We start from the raw sequence: 18,415 nt of genomic DNA, 5'->3' as shown, positions 1-18,415 counted from the left end.
CACACATTGGTGGTGGAGGTATTTTTCCGTGCACAGCTTGTTAACCTGTTTTTGCTCTTCTCACCAGGAAAAGGAACCAAACATTGGGGAGCAATGAAGATAAGCAGGTACCAGCCTGAGAATGTTTATGATAGATAAGGGTACAGCTCAGTCTTTGAAAAACACAGTGAGATTTGGACAGTCTGATGCATGTTTTCTCAACACTGACCTGACATAGCCAACACGTGAATTTCACAACTTAATCAAAGGTAAGAGTGCTTTTAGAACCTTCCTCTTAAGTTTGTTTAAAGTATATAAGGTGGGGAAGCTTGACAACAGAGAGAAGAAGGAACTCCTCTGGGAAGGGACGCCTTGCCCAGAAAATAAATCCCATTGCAGGTAGTCTCCCTCCTGTTCTGGTGGAAGTTGACAGACGAAGGGATGAAGTCAGTGTCAAGCCCCATGGGGAAGCATTGTGGTGTGCATGTATGAATACATAGTCACTATATATATATATATATATATATATATATATATATATATATATATATATATATATATATATATATATTTGAAATAAAAACTCATGTTACTCTTTTCGTTTATGAAACTTGGGAAGTGCCTTAATAAATTCATTACTCAGACTAAGAGTGTTCATTCTTTGCATTCCTTTCATTTTGATTTCTCTCAGTCAAGCAGAGCAGAACAGCACCCACTCCAGAACCATAACAGACCTAGAGAATATGAACATAAGAGGAAATCTCAGCTTATTTGGTTAGTCTTAAGGGACAGAAAACCAAGTCTCCTTGTGTGTTCCTCCCTCAACCAATAGATACCACAAACCCTTGTTATCAAACTTGAACGACCATTCGAATTCAAGAGGGCTCAGAGTCTCAACTAGACTAATCCCGGGTTTCAGCACCCCACGCCCTCTCATCTTCAGACCTCTTAAATTCCAGCACTCCAAGGTTATCTTGACGCACATGAGGAAATCTAAAACGCTAACCTGGAACAACAGCAAGATGGGAATATCCCACATTTATGCAAAAGAGATTACTATTATGCCACAACAGATTTAAAATCAATCACATGGAGAAATCTTTCTCGACTACCCCACTGAGCTCCAAACTTATACTGAAAACAAACAACAACAAGAAATGGTCTTCTGACCTGATTACTCCACTAATACATGCAGGTCATTCCAGACTACTCTTCACCAGTCAGATAAGACTCAATCTTCTCAATATCAAGATGTCTTGCATACAATGATATTTGTACGATGCTCAAAATGTATTTAAAATGTGTTTATATTTTAACTTATCTTACCAACTATACGCAAACCCAGGTAATATGGCCCTGACCTCTGTAGGCCATCTCACACATCACAGCAATATCACTCTCGCTCCTACCCTCAATTTATTACATAACTGCTGTGGAATTATTGAAGATATAGTGTAGAAGAGCATTGCTTCACACCACTACATCGCCTCAACTGCACCCCTGCAAATGATCTTCCACACAACAAGTAAGCCACCTATCCCACATTCACACTCACACCTCCCCATTCCCACATCCACACTTTATGTCTACTCTCAACTGTACACACTCACGTACACCAATATCATACACTACACATACACCGTCAGTCATACACGTGCACTCTCATGTACACATGACATTGCACAGACTTGCCCTCCTAGCTATAACAGGGATAATGACTAGACCAAACTGGAACCTAAATTAACCTCTGACACATTCTCTATCTCACAACACCTAAGACACACCTTATGAAGGTTCAAATTATAAGAATGTGTTTGAATGCTCTGAGTTTTCCATGTATGTTCCATATTCCATGTTCATTACATTAGCACCACAACGTCGAACCTGTTGTAATCACGTGTCTACTCTCAGTAGCAGGCTTATTAAACTGTAACGGTAACACACTTCTAATGAGGACTTTGTAACCGCATGCCTTGCATATTATGTTATTGTTAATGCATCTACAAATCAAATAAATTTTCTAATCAGTGATTCTCTGTGTTAAAGTTCTTTAAATGAGCTTTGTGGCTATCACCCTAGTTTTACATCTTGAATGTTTAAAATGTTTGCCTAACTTCAGTTATATAAAGTTGGTTTATTCACAAGGTTTCTATCAACCCAGTAACTCAAAGGACACCCAACCTACTCCAAATGATTGCTAGCAAATGTCAACTAAGCAACTGCCTACCACTCAGTCACCCACCAGACCCTCCTTACTACCACCGCTTTTTACAGCTCTCACAGGGCGGATCCGTGGCTACCACTGACCCCACTTTCCATCTTGGGATAGGAAATTGGGATTTCTACTTATTATCTACTTTCCCTGTTTTTCTCACTTTTCTATGCTTGTCTTACTTTCTGAGCTACCCCCCAAACCTCCCGGTGATATCCCAAGCCTAATCCGTCAAGTTCACCCAGCCTTAGGTCCCATATGTCGTCCAGCAACCTAAAATATGTGTCTTGCACCACAGACCCTCTCAAACTTCAAAGAGGCCCCCAAAGCACATATCATGCCTAGTAACACTCTTAAGATTGCATCATTAAACACAAAGGGGCTTAACCACCCTATCAAAAGAAGGAAAATCATAGAACACTGTCATAAACTGAAAGAGGGTTCTCTCTTACTCCAGAAAACCCATAAAGATAACTGGTAGTCGGAACTGGCTTGCTCCCCTGACTCTGATGAGAGAAACCGAGTCGTCACTGTCTTTGCAGATCCGCAGGTATTAATGTTATTGAGAATATACATGACACAGAAGGCCGATGGGTCATCTCACAAATACCCACACATATTCAGGAGCTACTTATCATGAACACATATGCACCCATCGTTGACTGCCCTTCATTCTGGGTTAACTTAATTAAAGACTACATGAAAATCCAAATGGCTCTAACTTACTATTAGGAGAAATCTTCAACCTTCCAGTGGACCTATAGTTAATAGGCTATCCCCTTGCAAGCTCAGACCAGGGAAATACCACATACAAATGAAAAACGTATGCACAGCACACAACATAACTGATATATGGAGGCTATTCAACCCAACAGGTAGCAAGTTAATTTTCTAATCTCACCTACATAATTTCCACTCAAGGATTAATTACATTTTAACTAATCAGAGAGTAGCTCCTTCCTGCTTCAATCCAGGACTGAACCTATCATTATCTCAGACCACGTCTGTATTTCATTAGATATTACATTAACCAATGCCCAAAATCCAGAAAGAATGTGGTGTGTCAACGAAATGCTACTAAATGACCCCATTAGCAATAAAAGAAATATGCTCTGCAATCGTTAACTACTTTAAAGAGAATGCCTCTTGGGTTATGCCTCCAGAGACTCTCTGGGAAGCCATGAAAGCAGCAATCAGGGGCAGAATAATCAGTATCATGACCAACAAAAGAAATACAGCCAAAAGAAAAACTTGAGAAACTAGAAACGAAAGGAAAAAGCTTGAGCGCGCTTCTTAGTCTCCAAACACTACATCGAAACAATCAACAAACTGAAATCCTTAAAATAACAATACAATAAACAAATATGTGAGAGAGCTCACACATGGCTAAACACCATCAAAGCAAAAAAGCTATGAAAATTCAACAAAACCTGGAAATTCCTAGCCAACTACCTAAAGGTGAAACACCAGAACTCGTTAGTTATTGCAATCATGAGCAAATCAGGGAAAACTGAAACTGGGACTAAAAACATAGTCAGCTGCTTTGCACAATACTATAGAGAACTAAACAATCCAGACTAACATCCAGACATCTGTTTGCAAACAATACCTCCAAGATAGTAAACTCCGCTCAATTAAGAGAGCAGACCAAACCTCCCTAAACTGCTTGAAATACAAGAAAGAGATAAGTTGATCAAAACACTCAAAATGAAGAAAGCACCGGCACCTGATGGCTTTATAGGCTGCTTTTACAAAACTTTCTAGATACAACTTACGCCACACCTAAAATCCCTCTTTGACTTTTATGCCTCCAAAGGCAAAACTGGCCTGAACATCTCAGAGGCTATCAGTCATCCACAAAGATAACAAAGGCCAATTAGACACAAAACAATATACACCAATATCCCTACCTAATGTAGATTGTAAAATATGTGCACAAATCCTAACTACAAGATTGGAAAAACTACTCCCAATACTAATACATCCCTCCCAAACTGGCTTTAAAAAAGGGAGACTTGACTCAGATAACATCAGAGTTTTTGTGCATGTCCTAAAAAAAAGTTCCTCTCCTCCACTCCCTGGTGATGGCTGTGGCCTTAGATGCCAAAAAGGCTTTTGACAAGGTATCTTGGCCCTTTCTAAGGTCAGTAAATCCATAAAATTCAACCTAGGACCCTCTTTTCAATATATGGTATTCATACTATATGATAACCCATCAGCCAGAGTCTTGGCAAACTGTTCCCTTTCTGAGAGACTCAAGTATCCCAACACACAAGGAAAGGATGCCCTCTCTCCCTGCTACTCTTTCTCTTAGCCATAGAACCCCTCCTAACTGAATTACAACACAACTCCATCATTAAAGGCATTTCATTTGCCTACAATGTCCTCAAATGCTACAAAGACGTGGACGCAGCCATACCTAAAATTCTAAACCTGATTAATGCCTACGCTAAACCTCGGGTTACAAATTAAACAAAAAAAAAAAACAGAGGCCTTCCCTTTCAACCCGCTATGTACTCCTACAGTCCTTGGCAATAGTAAACTCAAATGGCAAAACCATTACGTTAAATACTTGAGCCTACAACTCTGTAAATCGCTGCCCCGACTCAGGTACACAAACTGAGAAAACCTTCCCTAAAAAAATACAGGACCTCATTGAGACATGGTCACCCAAACAAATGACCTGGTGGGAAAGATTCGAATGCACCAAAATGCTAATAGCACCCCAGGTAAATTTCATAATCAGCATGTTCCCTCTACAACTTTCTGCTACCTCCTGTAAACTCCTCAACAAGGTTATTATTCAATTTAATTGGTACAGTAAAAGACCGAGAATCCGCACCAAGGTCCTATTATTGGTCAAAAGAAAGGAGGAGTGTCTCTCCCCAAATTCAGCAAACTTCAGCTGGCATTCATACTCAATCAATACATTGGTTTCACCCAAATTTTCTGCTCCCCCGCCCATCTGGGCAGTCATCGAGAGAGGTCTCTTGCCCCCGTTCGCCCCCCTTGCTGCCATCTCAGTGTAAAACTTCAAGCACTTCAAACACTCCACAAATATAATCAGAGACACAATACTGGCAGTGAAACACCTGGACAGCAAATGTACTGTCAAACTCAAACACTCCTCCTATGCCTCACTCTGGCACAACCCACTAATAAAAATTGAGGGTAAAAGTGTCCACTGGTAAACTTGGCCATCACAAAATATCTTATACATTAAAGATGCGATTGAAAGAGTTAAACCTTTTTCCTACTCACTTCTACAGACATTCTCCGATAACCCTAACAAGGAATTTTACAATTTCCTCAAACTCAGAGTTGCCATTAAATGTAACCAAACCTTCCTGAACCCACAAAATCCAAGTATTCTAAAGAAATTAGGTCTACTCGCATCTCAAGACCACAAAGTCTATAAAATCTATACAATTCTTCAGGAACACACTCCCAACCCCATAACAAAAGTCTCTAAACAAATTGTCTTGCTCCTGTCTTAGAGAAGGTTACACTCAGCTGATGAAAATTGGTCTCAAATATGGGAACATGCAACCAAGCTCAAAACCACTCCCATCATCTCACAGTGTAAATATTGGTTATTATATAGATCATTGTGGACCACAAGCAAACTGTGAAAACTGGGTCTATTAAAATCAGGCAAACGGTGGAACTGCTTATCCGAGGTTGTTGACGTCAAACATGCAATTTTCTTGCACTATGCTCCTTTCTTACTGGGAAGACATTAACCAACCATAAATAATATATTTCATTGAAAGGTTACTCTGGACCCAGTCCTCATATGCTTAGGCTCCTGGATTATCCCCAATCCCCCAACACTTAACAGAACAGAACACCTACTATTCGACGTACTAGTCACACTAGGAGTCAAAACGATCCTTTGCGATTGAAAATACGTCAAATCTATCTCTTACCCCACTTGGTGGGCCTGGGTATGCTTCCTCAGAAGCTCGGACAAAACCATTCCTCAAACAAAATTTCAACCACAATAAATCTAGACTGCTTTGGCTACTCCTAGAGGCTTGCATACAGACTACCACACCCTCCAATAAGAGTACCAAGCTAAATCACATCTAACAACCCTCTACACAAAATTAGGTGCTTGGGATACCCCACTCCCAACCCTACCCACTTTCCTACATTCCCCCCATTTCCCTGTTACTCTGACACCCTCTTCCTATGCTACTATCCCTTTCTCTTAGCTATAACTGACCTCTCCACTCTTCTTTCTTTTCACACAAGACGTAGACCACCATCTAACCATGAAAGCTATCCATGGCAGCTGTAGTAACCAATGAATCGCGCTGATCAGACTTATCCAATGAATTCTGCCGACCTACTCTACAATGCCTTCACATTGTCTTGTATGAAATCAACAAACGCTTCTTTTGCCTTCTCATGTAACATACAAAAATCACTGTACTGCTTTTACTTCTTGTCTCTATTTTATTTTCCATTTTTTAAAATGTATTGTCCATAGAAACTGTGCATTTTGACTGCATGTGATTTAAAAAGATACCAGTGCTTTTTAAATGCCTTATTGCAGTTTACTGTGTTTTTTTTTTTATGCTTATAGTGCACTTTTAGTGACATTCTCTCTGCCTTTGCTGTCTAGAATCACCTGCACTTAGGACATGCTTTAATTTGCTCCTATTGGCTGGTGAGGAGCCAATCAGGCGCTTAGTCTGGAAAAAAGCACCAGTCCCTTTAAATGCAGCCGGTAGCACTGATGTGCTTGCCATAGAAATTGTGTTTTTTACTTATTGTACTTTACTGTTTTTTAACGCCTATGGTGCAATTTTAATGGCATTTTTTATGTCTTTGCTGTCTACAATCCCTCGCGCATAGGGCGTGCTATACTTTGCTCCTATTGGCTGGTGGGCAGCCAATCAGAAGTTTAGGGGCGGACTCTGTAAGAGCTCCGTGCCCTTTGAATGCAGCCGGCAGCGCAGACACGAACGCCATAGAAACTGTGCGTTTTGCCTTCTTGGGACTTATGTAAGCAAGGGTTTCCCCATTCTGAGTCTACGGGAATATGTGTTAGTACGTATGGGCCCATGTGATTTTAAAAGATACCACTGCTTTTTTAATGCCTTACTGCAATTTACTGTTTTTAGGTCGAGCATTAGCATAAGCATTCAATTTTGTGTATACTTTTAGTAAACTTCTGATGACTTAAAGCCATTCCATTTGTTGGTTGCATTGTCCTTTAAAAAATCTGGCTTGCTAGTGGTAAGTTCTGCCTTTTTTTCCCTCCTTTTTCTGTTTCAGAGCAGTGACCAACTAGTGTGTTATTCCACTTTGGTTTTTTATCTACTGCTGTGATAGACTATTTTTGTTATTTCTTTGGTGCTTCCCTTTCATTGTGAGTGTTTTAGGTTGGTAGCTGCCTGTGTTTTATCGCAGCATTCCGTTCCTCACATCTCATCCCATGTTGCTGACATTTGTTTTGGCTTTTTTCCAGTGCTGTCCTCGTTTACCTCTGGCTCCTAAAATATGCTTATTTTACAAAAGAAACGCCGGTTGTTTTGCTCACTGCTCACGAAAGCCACAATATGCCATTTCTGGTAGAATGTATCAAAACCTAGAAGCAATGATGTGAAACTTGCTTAACCTCGTTTTGTATCTTGAGTCTCTCTGTCCAGGGCCCCTCCCTGCTAGCACTCACAACATTGCACACAGGGCATTGCTTACCTCCTTTATTGGGGCCATAAATCTTTTCAGGCTGCTCTGCTCCTCGAAATGCGAGGCAAGAATGCTTGCAAGATTTTTCATGCTGTTAAAATAAATATGCAGTCATCTTGTCTCTCCTCAGGGGCTTGTGATTTCTGATGTCAGTAGCCGCCAGTGACCACCAAAACATGGCAGGAGAAGACGACATTATGAGACAGGGTTGACCAATTTATGTGGCAAGAAAAGTCGACTTCTGAACTTACAATGCCAATAGCTCTAGCTCAAGAAAATGTGAGACCAATTTCATTGCAAATGCTTGTTTAATGTTTATAGTGCACTTTTAGTGACATTCTTTGTGGCTTTGCTGTCTAGAATTGACTGAGCTTAGGACACATTGTAATTTGCTTCTATTGGGTGCTGGGGAGCCAATCAGGAGCTAAGGGGCGGAGTCTGTAAAAGCTCTGTGCCCTTTAAATGCAGCCGGCAGCGCAGACATGCAAGCCATAGAAACTCTGCATTTTGACTCCTTGTAACTTGAAAAGATACCACAGCTTTCTTAATGCATTATTGCACTTTACTCTTTTGTTAATGTTTAAAGTGCACTTTTAGTGACATTCTTTATGTCTCTGCTGTCTAGAATCGCCCGAGCTTAGGATCCGCTATAATTTGCTCCTATTGACTGGTGATGAACTAATCAGGAGCTTAAGGGTGGAGTCTGTAAGACCTCCTTGTCCTTTAAATGCAGCCAGTAGCGGACCATGCGGAGTGGCTGCGCTTCTGGCATGCCAAAGGAGCAACTAAGGGAAGCCCGTCTGCACCCGTCCACATCCTGTCGGGACCAGGAGCCAGGAACCCTGGTCCTTCTCAGGAAAACAGGATGATGAATTCTGCCAGCCTACTCGTGCGACAAACTGCTTGATAGTTGATCTGGGAGTGAGTCTAATCACTTGTGAGAATTGTGAAGTCTTTCCCTTACCTGGGGGCCCAAGCTGTATACCTGGTGCTAGGAGTGTAGCCTTGTGCGATATAGCCTCACACTCGGGATTCAAAGATATGACTCAATTTTATTTTCTCAGTGTTAACTGTTGCTCTCTCCCCAAACATCAGCAAGATATTTTTAACTTGCTGTAGGCCCACAGACCTGATGCACTGTTTTTAACAGAAACTTGGCTCCAGGGTAGCTCAATATCTGATGTTATTGCAGCTTTACCACCAAGTTACACTATCGCTAGGAGAGCCAGACAAGGCAGACATGGGGGGAATTGCTATAATTTATAAGAAGGCCTACAACTGCAAAGCTGAAACTCTTCCTATCCCTGCTTGCAAGGCCTTCTTTCCTCCCTTGCACTTACACCTAAGTTTACCTTGTCTGGGGCCTTGGCTTTTAGGCCACCTGGCTATGCTGGGGGCTAGGGTGCTTCCATTTGTGACCTGGTAGCCCCGTTTGATCTCAAATTTGCTAACTTTAGGCTGCTGGAGGATCTCAATATCCATTTAGATCACCCCAAAAGTAGTTTGGGATGCGGCCTCATTGAAGATCAGAGTATTTTCAATATGGCCCTGTATAATACGACTTCCACCCATGAAGCAGGTCACCTTTTGGATCCAATCTTCGTTAATATGCAAGACCTAGCGGTTGCTTCACCTATCCCCTTGACCTGGTCTGATCACACAGCAGTTCCCTTTACTATTAAAGCTCCAACTACCTTATATATAAGGCGGCTTAATACTTCAACCACTGACCAGAAAGTGGTCTAAACTGGATGTTGCCGCCCTGAATCGGCAACTTAATATCACAAAACCGATTCTCAATGACTCAGCTTGCTCAGGGCAGTGTCTGGTGGATAGGTGGATACGGAATGCACTACATGAAGTATAACCTGCTGTTTCCAGACATTCGGCTAGAACTATCCCACTGGCCCCATGGATTAATGAAACACTGCGGCTGGAGAAAAAACACTGTAAAGTCTTGAAAAGGATCTGGAGAAGATCTTATGATGCGGCTTCAAAAGCCTTGTACCAGAAAGCTATTACTTACTATCATGGGCACTGCATAAAGGCACGTGCGCTATCCTATTCTGATAAAATTATCAAGGCCCAGAATTGCCAGAAGACTCTCTTTAGTGTGGTTAAGGAGCATTCTGGTTCTAGTCGAATGTCCCGGGCACCTTTGCTTTCACAATCTCAGTGAGAGGAATTGGCTCTGTTTTTTTTTTGTTTTCTTTTAACGAAAAAAGTAGCTGATACTCATTCGCAACTGATTAAGGACTCCAAAGGCGCTGAAATGGCGCCGAACCCTGGTAGTCCAGACAATGATGCCAAACCCACTCTCACGACACGTAACAGCGCCATGCCCCTGTCTAATTCCTTTCCATGTAAACTGAGGTCATGGTCTCTGTTGGAGCTCCTTTCTAGGTATTTTACACTCTATTAAATCGGTTTCGCCATTAGACTCCTTGTGACCTGCTAAGTTTGGTATAGTGAATCCAGAACTACTCCAGGTAGTGGTGAACCTCCTTAACTCCTCTTTATATTGGGGTTTTGTTCCAGCTTGCTGGAAGCATGCCATGGTGTTTCCACTTCTAAAGAAACCAAATCTAGAACCCAACACATGGTTGAATTTTCATCCCATTTCCGTGTTGCCCTGCCTCTCCAAGGTTTTGAAGAAACATGTAAATGCCTTTCTAAGATCATATGTGGAGAATCTAAAACCTTTACAATCGGGTTTCAGGACAGGGCATAGTATGGAACCTGCTCTCCTGGGAGTTACAGACCATCTCAGAAATCTCTTGGATGAAAGCAGAACTGCAGCTCTCATTCTACTTGATCTGAGCACGGCGTTCAATACTGTGTCCCACTCCATCCTCGTTGAGAGGTTGTCTTGAAGGAACTGCACTGGCTGGCTTCACTTGTAGACTACCTAAAATGTTCACAACTGGACATTTCAGTTATTCTCGGCCTGTGCAGTGTCTGGTAGGCAGTGTTTAACATCTGATGCCCTGCAGGGCTCAGTGCTTAGTCCTCTGCTTTTTAACATCTGTGTCTGCCCAGTAGCAGAAGTAGTGGAGAGCTGTGTCATACCCTTTTTTCTTAAGCAGACGATACTCAAATCCTTTTTTCGTTATCTTCTGCACAAGAACAGGGCCCCTCCAATATTAACCATGGCTTAAGGCTAATCACCACTTGGATGAGTAACAACTCGCTCACTCTGAATGGCGATAACATGGAGGTGATGATCTTGAGTAAGAACCCCCAACTCCAGGGTCTCTGACAATGGCCTACTTATTTGGGGCCCTTCCTACTCTGTCTTCCAAAGTTAAGAACTTGGGCTTCCTACTGGCTGAAATTCTTTTGATGAAACCTCAGGTTGTGAAGGAGAACTCCACTTATTTTAACATCCTCAAGTGGCTGAAGAAAATTATCTGGATGCTCGCCCTGCCAGCCCAAAAAACAGTAATCCAAGCTTTAATCCTGCCCAGATTGGATTTATGGTAATATCCTTTATCTAGGCATAGATCAAGCTTCCATTTGCCTCCAGACTGTTCAGTATGCTGTAGCACATCTGTTCTGTCTCCTGAAGTATGTTTTGACTGCTAATCTCCTTCAAGAGCTTGATTGGCTCACAGTCGTGAAGCACATGGAATTTAAAGTATAGTGTTATGTCTTTAAAGATAAAATGGGAGTCGACCCTCCCTAAATACAGGAGCTGTTAGTGCCCTATTTCTTGGCCCACACCCTAAGATCCATGTACTCGGCTCTAAGCATGGTTCCTAGGTTGCACTTGGTCTGTATGGGCAATCATTCATTTATAGTTTTGGGTCTCAAGCTTTGGAACTCCCTTCCAGTTACCTTAAAGATTTGTTACACACTCCTTGCCTTTCGCAAGAATTTGAAATGTGGTTATTTTAATTTGGGAGTTGACTTCCACTGTTTCAATGGTTTAGCGCCAGGAAATAAATACCATTTAGGTAGCTGTTTGCTTTAAAAAAACTACAATAATAATAATAATAATAATAATAATAATAATAATAATAATAATTGTACATACCCCAAAACCTGGTGCCATATTTTGTGGTGGGAGATGACATAGGTAAATGGAATTCTGCATATGAGGTAGCCCTGAGGGTACACAAGGTCAGAGCGGAGTACCAGGGCAAAGTTTATGGAAGTACATGCCTACAGTGGGAAGGGACACACTTCTCACAAGAGGTAGGTAACCAAAGTATGCCTCTATGACAAACCATACTTGTTGCTTAATTTGGGCTGTCCCCTCAGAGGTACCGCCAGAGGTCCAGGGACAGCCACAAACTCGCAAACCAGTCTTGGGTGGATTTCGTAAACTACTTTTGCACGGCACTGGATGGTTGGGTGAATGGCAGTGAGGTAAACACTTATGAAAGGCTGTATAGTTTAGTTGCAAGAGAGGACATGGTCAGTCATTGTTTTCCAGAGCTATGCTAACAACTGATTGATCACAAGCTCATTTAGCCCAGCGAGCTTGCAATGGAAGCTGACCTCTGGATCAGTACCAAAGTGTCTGAGAAGGCACCTGGGAGTGATCCTAAGTAGTGTGGTTCAGGGTCCCCACAACACAGTGTGGGGGTACACAGTTACCGAGACATGTCCCAGTGTAGTGTGGTGGGAAAGGGTCCTCATGCTTTCCTAAGAATAGAGTTTAGGTCCTGGTTGGCGGAAGCCCAGGGCGCCCTTTTTCCAGTCCCAGTGCTTTGATTGCTCCCATATGGGGGCACAAGCACAGGGACAACATCTGTACCAAGACACCATCCACTGGTGGGAACACTACAGGAGTGGCCAACGTGGCCTTAGGGAGAGGTATTCCCCAGAAGTAGGTAACAGATCATGCCCACTTCTCCCTTAGTTGGAAGACAGACTCAGAGAGGAGACATGTGATCCCTGAGGGTGGGAATCCTAACTGCCACCTGGTCAAAGTGAATGGGGTCCCTGTCACTGCTCTGAGGGACACTGGGGCAGACAGACCATGGTAGTGGAAAGGCTGGTTTCCCCACAGCACTAATCGGTCAGGTGTGTAGGATAACTCAGGCCCAGGAGCAGGTCCTTGTTCGTCCCATGGCCCTGGTATTCCTGGAGTAGGGTGGGGAGGTGACCCAGAGAATGGTCATAGTTAGTCCTGGTATGCCCATAGACTGCCTTCTGGGAAATTGGTTCCAACCAGTGTCTGGGGTTGGGGAATGGCAGCTGCCCAAGGTACCCTGAAAGCTCAGAACTCTGGCTGTACCACTCCCAAAACAGGAGGCACAGAGGCACAGTTTGAGCGGAAGGACTCACCCCTGACAACAGCTCAGCTTCAGGATATAAGCCGTAGGCTGGATGACTAGTCTCAGGGCACTAACCCTGAACTGATGGGAAGGAGAGTGGAAACAGAGTGTCTAACACCTGGGGCTCTTGCCTCCACTCTGAGAAACCTTAGAGGTCAGATATCCCAGGGAGGGTTGAGATCTGGCTATTGACACTGGTAGCTAACAGTGCCCTCTGTTGGTTGTTGTACTTAAAGGGCAGAGTTGTCCTTGGTTTGGGGACTGAAGTCTGATCCAGGGGGTAGAGTGGACCACATCATTGTGTTGGACATGGTCGTACTGTCTGACTCCTGGGATGCATCTGTGAACAACTTAAGGTTACACACTGCACAGATGGAGTCCACAAGTGAGAAGAAAGGTTCCCCATGTATCAGTTCGGTAGCTCAGCAGGGTGCATACAGATCATTCAACTGAATTAGAAGGGCATACACCTGACAAGTACTTCTACAGAAGAGAGCCACTGGCCACGTTCAATCACCTAGGAAGGGAAGCCCATCAAATTATTGATTATTCTAGCCTGGCTTTAGGCTGTAGAGGGGTTGTGTTGGACCTGGCCCTCTCTGTAGGGTCACCCCACCCCCCCAAGCATTTTGCCTTTTACCCTCCAATTTTCACCGAGTTTGTTTTTGTTGGCCCTAGGCCATAGCTATATTGATTTAAGCCGGATTGGCATATTTAATTCACTCTTAGGTCCCTTGTATAGTGGTATACTATAGATCCAGGGCCTGTACATGAAATTCTACTAGTGGCCTGCAGCATACATTGTGCCACCCACCTAAGTAGCCCCTTAAAACATGTCCCAGGCCTGCCATTTTAGCCTGAATGCAGTTTTAATTAAAAGGTTGACACTTTTAAGTTTTAGATGTCCTGGTAGTGAAAAAAATCAAACTCACTACTGTGAGACCTAACTGTCCCACTAGATAATATTGAGTTGCCTTATTACATATAACAAATACGAACTACTGATTGAGGACAGATAAGCATTTGATGGTTGGAATCAATGACATTGTCATTAAAAATCCTCTTTGATAGTAACGTTGGATTTTAAATTACAATTTTGAAAATACCACTTTTCAAAGATTGGCATTTTCCTGCCCTTAGCCATTTGAGGCTGAGCTAGAGATTTTCATCTTCCAAAAAAATGACTACATCTGAAGATAGAAATTCTCATTGTGACTTTTTCAGCTGATCCCCGACAATAACGCTCCCACAGACACCACCTGCAGCTTTGCCACGCTGAACTTTACATTCTCTGAACATTTTTCTTGCAAATTCTTCTAGGTCTGAAGGTAAGCATCGACTGGGCCCAATCCGCTTCATGATCCACGCTCCATCACGGGCAACCATATTTTCTGACTTTGACATGGTCTTGCACTACAAGATGTCCAAAATTGGCACTTTGATCTTTTAGATACTAGATTTTATTAAAATTTTCAAAAATTCATAACTCCGGTTCTACTAATTGGATTTTTGATGTTTTGGTGTCAAATAATGTATTAAAAGTTCATATATTCTTCTAAATTGATAAGGGATTTTTCTTGTGTTGTGTTTTCACTTTACTACTGTTTGTGTGCTTCGTAAATACTTTACACGTTGCCTCCAAATTAAGCCTGGCTGCTTTTTATGTCAAACTACCAGAGGGTTAAGCAGGGGTTACTTTAGTGACTGTGGCTGTTACTTGACTAGGGCTCACACCCCAGTCAACCAACACGCAATTTCTCACACACACTATGTTTATGTATGTCCTAAAGTGAATAACTGATTCAACTAAGCAACACAAACAATTCCATAGCTGTAGACAAAGTGCACCCCAGTTAATCCCTCATCCCTCAATTAATGTGAGGTTTTTCTTATTTCCTCACATTTTAGGGAAATAGAAAAGGGTAAAAAAAGGCCTACTTGAGGAAATCTGTTTCCCTTTGGATTCTCATAGTCTGGGTGCTAGTGAGAGTCTTTCTAGTAGACTGGTCTGCAGTGCCGTTAATCTGAAAAAAAAAAATAACAATGGTTATTCGTATTAAGAATTGCAGTAAGAGAAAAATTATTGTCTGACACTTTCTGTTCTAAAACACAACTACTATAATTTTCTTAGTTTATTAGCAATGTTTATAAACAGAGTGAAAGAACTCCACCCATGAAGCAAAGAGAAATAAAAACTCAAACGGTTAAAACAAAAATGTGATATATTGTCAAATTCAATTCTTGGTACAGGAACTAGCAGCATACCGATCACAATAATATACTCCTTTGTCGAACTTCCGTTACTTGAGACTGAATTTGGGCCCCAGGTTAACAAAAAGACATATGCCAACTTCCGGGACAAAAAATAAATAAAAAGGCTGTGGGTGGTATCTTTGCATCAATCTCAGACTCAGCTAATTATTCGGAGCTGCATTCCAGTCAATTGCTTTGTACTCACTTTACCCTACGCTTCCTCAGTGCATAGCCTACACTCCTGGTAGTTGGACGGAGTGAGTAAAACTAAGGACACAATGAACTTATAAAAGGATGCCGAAAGCTTAAGAGTTGCAGTGTGTCCGTAAATGAGGAAAACCGACATCATGCTAGTAGTCCATTAGGTCCCACTGTGACATATTTAGGAAGTGCTTTAACGCTATACAGCCTGGTGTGTGATTATAAGCTTAGAGTTTATTCTAGATGGCCATGGTAAGCCTGTATGAGTCATGTTTATCTGAAGTAATCCTTCCATTCTAGAACAAAAGCAACCCTGGCCCTGCTTAAGCCTTGTTGGCTACAGTGAGGTGCGGTCTGAGTCCTGTGGTACAGTGATCATCTAAATGACAATAACAACATGGATGATGGAGAGAACACCAGTAATTAATCTCAGCCACTAGTATTTACTCTTGCTTATGTTACAATTCAGAGAGGACGTGACATAGCAATAGGTCTTATTTATATATATTTGAGGAGTTTCAAGACTGATTTGAATGTGGTTGGTTCCAGTGCTTAATTTGCAAATAAAAACGTACTGGTGCCCAAAGCTCTCCTTTAAAACATGCAGCTGCTCCAATTAAATGTGTGAGCACAGAATACTGAGGCAGTGTAATCATCAAGACATCCGGGCCGCTTTAATCCATTTACAGCCACTTCCAGCCCCTTCAGCTCCCTCTTGCAGCTTTCTGCTTTCTCCCTTTATGACGCTTTTTTGTTTTTCTCTTTCTCTGTCTTTCCCACATGTGTCTTTTGCTCACAGAAAATGCCCAATGCACAATAATAAGTGCTGGCTCTCAAAAATAAGTGCTGGGCCCCCCACCGGAAACCACTGGCTCACTGGTTGGTCATTCTGTAATGGCACAAACTATCTAAAAACAATGGTATGAAATAAGAGTAATTAGTAGTGGTTCAAGTTATTTCAATAATTCAATTCCTGTATTTTTTTTGTGGTTAATTTGCCAATGTCCTGGCACTTCTCAGAATATTAAAATTATCAAAAAATGCTTTCTAATTGTCACATTGGCGCAAGGCATCAAAGCACTAGTATTCACACCTCATATGGAACTCTATGTATTGAAGCGTATTTCCCTTGTCTTTGGTCCTGAAGAAGACCCCGCCATTAAATTACTCTAATTTCTTTGCTTACTGGATCGAAAGATCGAAGATGCATGTCTCTGGACTCTGTATACATGATTTGTAACACATATTCCAGATAAATGTATCTCGACACAATTTTCTGTCTTCCAATGAACTATACAACCAAGTTTTCAAATGTTTTTTGTTGCCACTTAAATATATCACTTCTCTCATGAGCTGGGCTGGTTTTCAGTCTTGGAGCACCACAAATGTATAATATATATGTATATCTATAAATAAGCCAATTTTTCCATCTGGGTTATAAGCTGTTGTTCAATCAATCAATGAGTATTTCAATAGAGCGACTTATAACTCGTGTGGTCTCAAGGTGCTGTTTGCGGGCATGCTGCTCAATCAAATAGCCAGGTCTTGAGGTCCTTCCTGAACTGCTTCAGTGATGCGGTCTGTCTCAGTTTGAGAGGTAGCCTGTTCCATATCTGGGCTGTGAGGTCTGAGAAGGACCTTCCTTCTGCTGTGTTTTTTTGGGTCTTGGGAATGTCTGCGAGGCCGAGCTGGGAAGATTGGAGTTGTCTGCTGGGTGCATAGAAGGTGATGCAGTGGTTGGGGTAGGCCGGTCCTATCAGAAGTTTGTAGGTGAAGCACTTGTTGACTGGGAGCCAGTGTAGGTCTTTGAGATGGGAGGAGATGTGGGCTCTGTCGGGGGTGTGCAGGTTGAGCCTGGCTGCTGCATTCTGGATTCTATGTAGTCTGGATTGCAGTTTCTTGGTGATGCCGGCATAGAGTGCGTTGCCATAGTCCAGTTTGCTACTGACGAGGGCGTGGGTGACTATACTCCTCGTCTCTGTGAAGACCCACTTGGAGATCTTTCAAAGAAGTCGAAGGGTGTGAAAGCATGACTACAAGCAGCATTGTCTTGGCGGGTCATGGACAGACAGGAGTCCAGGATGATGCCCAGATTGCGTGAGTGGACCGTGGGAGGCCAGTCATTCCAGGCGGAGGGGGTGGAGATGATCGAGACTCTCCGTCTTATCCGAGTTGAGTTTGAGGCAGCTGGCTTCCATCCAAGCGGCGACTTCTCTCATTCTGTTATGGAAATTTCTCTTAGCCTTTGCTGGGTCCTCGGTCCGGGAGAGGCACTGTTGGTTATTATTGGCATAGGAGACGATGTTTAGGCCATGCTGTCTGATGATTTTGGCGAGCGGGCCTTCTAAATGTTGAAGAGTGTTGGGTTGAGTGAGGATCATTGAGGTACTCTGCAGCATGTTTCTTTGGGTTCCAATGTGAACTATGGTAGTCTGACACTGTGTACTTCCGGTGAGGAAGGACCTGATCCATTACAGTTCTTCATTGTGGGTGTCGGCGTTGTGGGGTCTATTGCAGAGGGTGGAGTGGGAGACGGTGTCAAATGCAGTGGAGAGATCGAGGAGGAGGAGTGCGGCCGTGTCTCTGTGGTCTAGTATGGTGCATATGTTGTTGGTGGCTGCTAGGAGTGCTGTTTCAGTAGTGTGTTTGCTCCTGAATCCGGATGGGTCTAGGATCAGGTGTGTCTTGTGTAATTCAGTGAGTTACTGGTTGATGGCTTCTTCAGTTACTTTGGCTGGGAAAAGGAGCAGAGAGATGGGTCTGTAGTTCTTCAGCTCCCTTGGGT

General features: G+C 42.6%; 1 protein-coding gene across 3 annotated transcripts in view; it reads right to left on the bottom strand.

Moving 5' to 3' along the window:
• The window catches only part of DZANK1 (double zinc ribbon and ankyrin repeat domains 1), a 741,684-nt gene that overhangs the window by 547,331 nt on the left and 175,938 nt on the right, over positions 1 to 18,415 (bottom strand). For all 3 annotated transcript variants that reach the window (XM_069234738.1, XM_069234737.1, XM_069234736.1), the window contains one exon: positions 15,115 to 15,200. In XM_069234738.1, coding sequence (XP_069090839.1) covers positions 15,115 to 15,200 — 86 coding nt within the window. The remainder of the gene's footprint in view (positions 1 to 15,114; positions 15,201 to 18,415) is intronic.

The sequence above is a fragment of the Pleurodeles waltl genome, chromosome 5, assembly GCF_031143425.1.
Source record: "Pleurodeles waltl isolate 20211129_DDA chromosome 5, aPleWal1.hap1.20221129, whole genome shotgun sequence".
NCBI classification, from domain to species: domain Eukaryota; kingdom Metazoa; phylum Chordata; class Amphibia; order Caudata; family Salamandridae; genus Pleurodeles; species Pleurodeles waltl.
Note: the sequence above shows the minus strand (reverse complement) of the source record. Positions and strands in the feature narration are given on the sequence as shown.